The sequence below is a fragment of the Aptenodytes forsteri genome, unplaced genomic scaffold, assembly GCF_000699145.1.
Source record: "Aptenodytes forsteri isolate BGI_AS27 unplaced genomic scaffold, ASM69914v1 Scaffold53, whole genome shotgun sequence".
Lineage (NCBI taxonomy): Eukaryota > Metazoa > Chordata > Aves > Sphenisciformes > Spheniscidae > Aptenodytes > Aptenodytes forsteri.
The window spans coordinates 5,991,032-5,996,698 of NW_008795909.1; the positions used below are offsets into that span (position 1 = coordinate 5,991,032).

The window sequence follows — 5,667 nt, forward strand, 5'->3', positions numbered from 1 at the left end:
GTCTCCCCCCCCCCCCCCCAACCATACTAACTGTCCAAGACCAGAAGTTCAACTGCTATCAGGTGACATGATGCTGAACAGAATTTGCTCCCACCTGCTCTCCTGATAGATTCCTATGGTCATAGTCTTCTGGAGTGCCTTCTGAAGCTGCCTACCAAAAAATGACGATCTACATTCCCACAGAAAATCTAACACTTCAAGACCAGTGTAGTCTAAAAACGGTAAGAACGGTACCATGCTACATCACCACACAGCCAGCATCAATTCTGACCTGCGATACCTCTGAGCACATCTAACACATCAGTGACCATCGCTCAACTAACCTCAACCTACGATAAAGTAATTGTCTCCTCTGCATCTCCCCCCATGACCATCGAGAGGACCACCTCATCCGAAATAGCTCAGTTACGTACAGAGAGCAATCAGAAACTTCCTTGGGATTCTCAGAAGCACCAAGTACAAACAGAACAAATCACTGGCAGACTGTATGGATGCTGTAAGGATGGCAAAGACCTCTTTTTAGCCAAGATTCAACAATCTTGATCAATGACGATCAAATCGAGCTCAAAACCCAAGTTACAAATGCTCTGTCCTCCTCCTCCACTTTGTTGCCAGTTAGCTATAAACTACGGTGACAGTATTGGTGAAGTGCTTGAAATAGGCAGTACCAAGGGATTCACCTCTCAAAGGATGCAACACACGCAAAAAAGAAAAAAAAAAAAAAGGAGGGGGGGCTGTATGTGTAACTGAAAGGATGAGATGTTTAAGCTCTTGCAACAAAGACAGCCCATGGTTTCAGCATGCACTGAATAAGCTATCAAAACTAAACACTCAAACAACTTTAAATTGTCTAACCAAGTCTCTCTTCCATTCTCCACACTTATTTTCCATTCTGAGATGCTATAGATTCTTTTGCATTTTTATTATTATATATATTTCAAAATTATTTCATGAATCAATATAAGAATCTAACAGACTTTCACCCCAACCACTTCAAAAGGGTTGCACACATTAACAAGTAGCACTGCAAGTAACGATGATCTTTGTTAAGAGCAGGTAGGTTCTTTCTCTGTCTCTCCAATACAGCCCTGGGGGTTGTGGTGGCTTTTTTGTTTTGTTTTATTTAGAACAACATACAAAATAACTGGTAGCAACTGGAAATTTACTGGGGGGAGAGTCAGAGTTTCTCGGGGGGTGAGGGAAGGTTAAGCCCCCAGACCCAATGCACAGCTTTAGGCCTCATTGTTTCTCCTCAGAGCTTCTCTACTCTTCCACAGAGCGAAACGAGCCAACCCGTTGGCAAATTTTGCAAGAAGCAAAAGTTCACCCTGTTGAAGCCTGTCAAAGTTACCATGAACAAACTCTATGCTTACAAACACAGTTCTATTGAGAGATCATCTTCACAACAATAATGGGCTAGAAATTTTTTTAAAAGAAAACAGAATTCAACACAGGTTAGGAAGAATCTCCTGAAAAGTGAACTTCTTTGCTGAAATGTTTCAAGCACCGATTACAAAGTTTGACACTAAGAATCATTTTCTTCAAATGAAAAAGTATCAGATACTACAGACACATCAACCTCCTTTTGAGACCTGCTGCATCTCCAAGATGAACTGAGTGTATGCGAGCACATTGGCTGTATCTGATGGCACACTTCAGTAAAGTTTCATTTTAAAATATAAGAAAAATGGATGAAGAGGACTAGGTTTTCTACCTCGCTGTTCTAGAATGCATTTACAGATTATAATGCAACATGCTACACTTGCTTCATCACAGCAAAAGCTGTGTGGCAGGGGAATCACACCTTTAGCTGGTTCACAAGCAGTAATTAATTAAGCGACTGTATGAGCTAAAAGATTCTGTCATGTGAACTACATATAAAAATAACTGAAGTACAATTGCTTCTAACATGCTTTTACATTGATAGTATTGCTCATCACGAGAAGATTTCAGTGCACAAAATCAAAGTAAATTTTAAAGGGTACTTCAAAGTAAAATTTTCCCATGATGGAGGTTGCCCCTTTCTCATTTCCATCTGTTGGGGATTTTCTGTACCAAAAGCGAGCCAAGTCCATTGGGCCCGCACCTTATTCCTGCAGCTCTAATTCCTACATCAAAGCTCAGTGTGGACTGTTACTACCTCAAAAAGCAACATGTAGGAAAGCATCCAGTGAGTTTCTCACTTCGGTGAAGATCTGCAAGGGTCCCAGCAGGAATGATTGCATATTATGGATTAGCAGAATAGAAAGCATATAAGAGCAGTGAAAAAGAAACAGAGAAGTATGAGACACAAACATCGTGAGTGTGGGAAGCCCAAATTCAATTTCTAGTTCTTTCTTCGATGAGAGCTTGCTTATGTCAAGGAGGGTTAGATACCGAAAAAAGTGTTTGAGACTATGAACTAATTTTAGTTTCCTGATCCCTACATGGAACGAGCATCACTGACAGGTATTAAGGACTCATCAGGCTTCACAACCACCAGCATGCTGAGAGAGGAGCTGCCTGACCAGCAAATAGGAAATGCCAGTGACAAAGGTGTGTCTGAAATCCTGCCTCTCTCTACAGCTTGCAAATGTTGTCCTGGAATTACATTTATGCCCTTTATTCCTCTAGAAGAATAACAGGCATCATTCTTTTCCTTTAACAAAAGGAGAAGCTGGTAACGTTAAGCCCCTTTTTAATACAGTGTTACGACAATGGGAACACTCACTCTTCATTCAGGAGACTCAGACTCTACTGTCTGCAAGCCTGAAATCCACCTCTCGCCACCTGGCAGGCTGACGATGAAGCCATTCCCACTAGAAGATGCAGAGAAACGGCATGTGGGAAAGGAAGTGACTACAACCCATAACCCAGTGGGTACACAGGCCGGTGGGAGCCTGACCCGAAAGCTGACAATTGTTAAATAAAGAAAACAGTTCTTGGTTTTGAACCCAATTCTAGTAAGTGGGCTGTAAAGTCATGTTCCCTCCTTCGCTCCCTCTCCAGGCCATGAATATTTAATTCTTTTATGCAAACTGGAAGAGCTGCAATGCGAGGTTAAATTAGCCTAAACAACCTTGAAATCCTTTTGTGAAGTTGGGCCTCTGAGTCAACTCCCAATCTGTAGAGAAATAACTTTCTTACACAACGAGTTCTGTTGTTAGCCACACTTAAAATACCGTGTGGTACCATGACAACAATCTTGAAGTTAGACTTGATTTGACAAAATTTATACCTTTGGTTCACCTTTCTGTGTTAAGATCCATGGTTTAGACAGTCCAATTATTTAATAAGTGTTTGTTCCTCAATTTTGAATGCAAAATTCTTCCTGGGAAAAGGAATCAGTTACAGTATTCTTGAGATCTTATTTGGTAACACAACACATAACATATGCTGGCATGTTTTGCTGCTTTTTCCTTTTGCTTTATTTTGCAGTAGGCCGAGCTCCCTACAGACTAGCTACAGGTATACGCCAAGTCAGTGTCTCATTCATATGTCATAAAATATGACAACCAAAACAAATAGACCTCTGGAAAAATGACAGAGCTACTAAGTTTCACTTTTAATTCTCAAGTTGTTTTATGAACTTCCTTCAACTCATAACCCTACAAATCACTCACATGGTTGGAGTCAGTGCGGAGAAGCTGTGTCTCAGTGGTCAGCCTATACAAAAATAGTTTCATGATCTCTCTCCAGAGGGAAGGGGAAAAAAAAAAAAAAAAAAAAAAGATTATTCTTCACCCTGCCAGCTAATCTTTAAAATCTGGAAACCTTAGATGCTTGCATTTTAAGAGGTAGAAATAAGAAAGAATGTTTGAAAATCCTTATTAGTAAAATCTTCACTAGGATAATGTGTATGCTTCTTGTTATAAACGCTGGTTTAGCACTTGAATGATTTGCCTATTCAGAAAAATAAATTAAATATCCAACACAACTACTAGACTGGAACTCGGCAATGAAGTAATAAAGTGATTTTTCAAATGCTCAAGAACTTATACGTACACTTAGAAGATAGCAAAATGGCACAAGTGTTTCTGAATCATAGAATAGTTTGGCTTGGAAGGGACCTTTAAAGGTCATCTAGTCCAACCCCCCTGATGCCACAGCATAGCTGTCTGTTGCATCTCTCTTACAGGTCAGTGACCACTGACTCTGGTCCTAGAAATTGATTTTTCCCCAATTTTAACACCACCAGTAATTCTACAATAAATAGACATTTTGATTCCGCCTCAGTATAGATCACTGCCTCCCAATCTTACTAGGCCGTGCCACCTCGCTTTAGTTTTCATTTGCTGTTTGTAGCTCACAAGTAGGTAAGTGCTGAATCGGATCATCTCCTAAGGTCCTGGCAAGTCCTGCCTTCTGTGATCGTAAGCCAAGTTTACAAACTTAGTCTTCCATTTCCAACAGTATCAAATAAATGACTCGGGTCTAACAGATCTAGCATTTAAAACAGCGATGCCTAGTCTATGGCATGCTTCTCAGTAACAGAAAGCCCAACTGAACTGAGCCAGCGCCAGCGATATTAAGGAAGTTTTAGAACGTTTCTCTGCAATAAAACAATCGTTAAACTGGAAGAACAAAAAAAGAAAATTGAACATCACAAATCAGACTCATCGCTGTTTTCTCCACTCCCCGTTACAAAGTTACCAATAACCTATAGCTTTCATTCATCATTGGCTTGCAATTTCAAGTAGCATTGTTACTCTTGAAAGGAACCCGGCTGTTAATGGGCTTTTTGCTAACCACACGTGAAAGGTTACACTTTAAGAAATAAACACACTAAGAAATAAACATAACACATTGACATGACAGAGAAAGGGATCAGTGTTCAAATACTCATATGGATTATATTAAGAATCAAAATATTTTAGCTCAAGAAAAGATATTAGCAGTGCTAGTCACACAGCTTCCTTAGGACTATTTATAGCAGGGAAAAAAAAATCCAACTAGAAACACGGTAAAGGCAATACGATGAGTAACCTATGCCCTACCTTACCTTGTAGTTTTCAGATTATATATTAATTTAATAATAATGCTAATAACACCACTCGCTGACAGGCCGCAAGTCCCAAATCCAAAGCGATAGGACTGAAGATAAGTTTCCTTTCTCTTTCCCAGGCACGTCCTCTCGTAACTAGTTAGTTACGAGCAGGAAAACTTCTCCGTACACTTTTCTTCAAGATTGAATCACACTCACCTTCTCGGCAAAGTCGCATTGCTTCTCGGTTTCTTCCGTATTCCTTGAAACTTTCTTCTAATGCTGTTCCTAAAACCAAAAATCCACAAGATCTCAATCCATGCAGAAGTCACGGAGCAGGGCTGACCCCCCCGCTACTGACCTGTAACCCATTCCCCTGTGGGAACAAGCCAGCACATCAGGGATACGCGCTCCTATCGCTGCGGCAGTAAACACAGCTTCAGAGAGACCGAGATCTGCCGTCCCGTCCCCCGGAGCGGGGCGGGGGGCCGGGGCTGCCCGAGCCGCTGTCAGCGGAGGGGAATGCCTCACCTGAACCGGGAGCTCCCCCCGCCCCAAGCCCAGGCTGGATCGAGGGCAGGAGGTGCCGGCCTCCGGGGACTGGCTCAGACCTCCTCGGCACCGTGTCCCGGATTACAGGAACTGGGGCAAGCGCTGCCCGCTCCGCGCCGCTCCCCCAGCCCCCGGCCGGGGGGCGCCGCCGC

At 42.1% G+C, this 5,667-nt stretch overlaps 1 protein-coding gene across 1 annotated transcript in view; it reads right to left on the reverse strand.

Annotated features, from left to right (window-relative positions):
* Positions 1–5,237, reverse strand: part of ATXN7 (ataxin 7) — a 60,620-nt gene extending 55,383 nt beyond the window's left edge. The window contains exon 1 of the mRNA XM_009284386.2: positions 5,183–5,237. Coding sequence (XP_009282661.1) covers positions 5,183–5,201 — 19 coding nt within the window. The 5' untranslated portion in view covers positions 5,202–5,237. The remainder of the gene's footprint in view (positions 1–5,182) is intronic.
* Between the last annotated feature and the right edge of the window lie 430 nt (positions 5,238–5,667).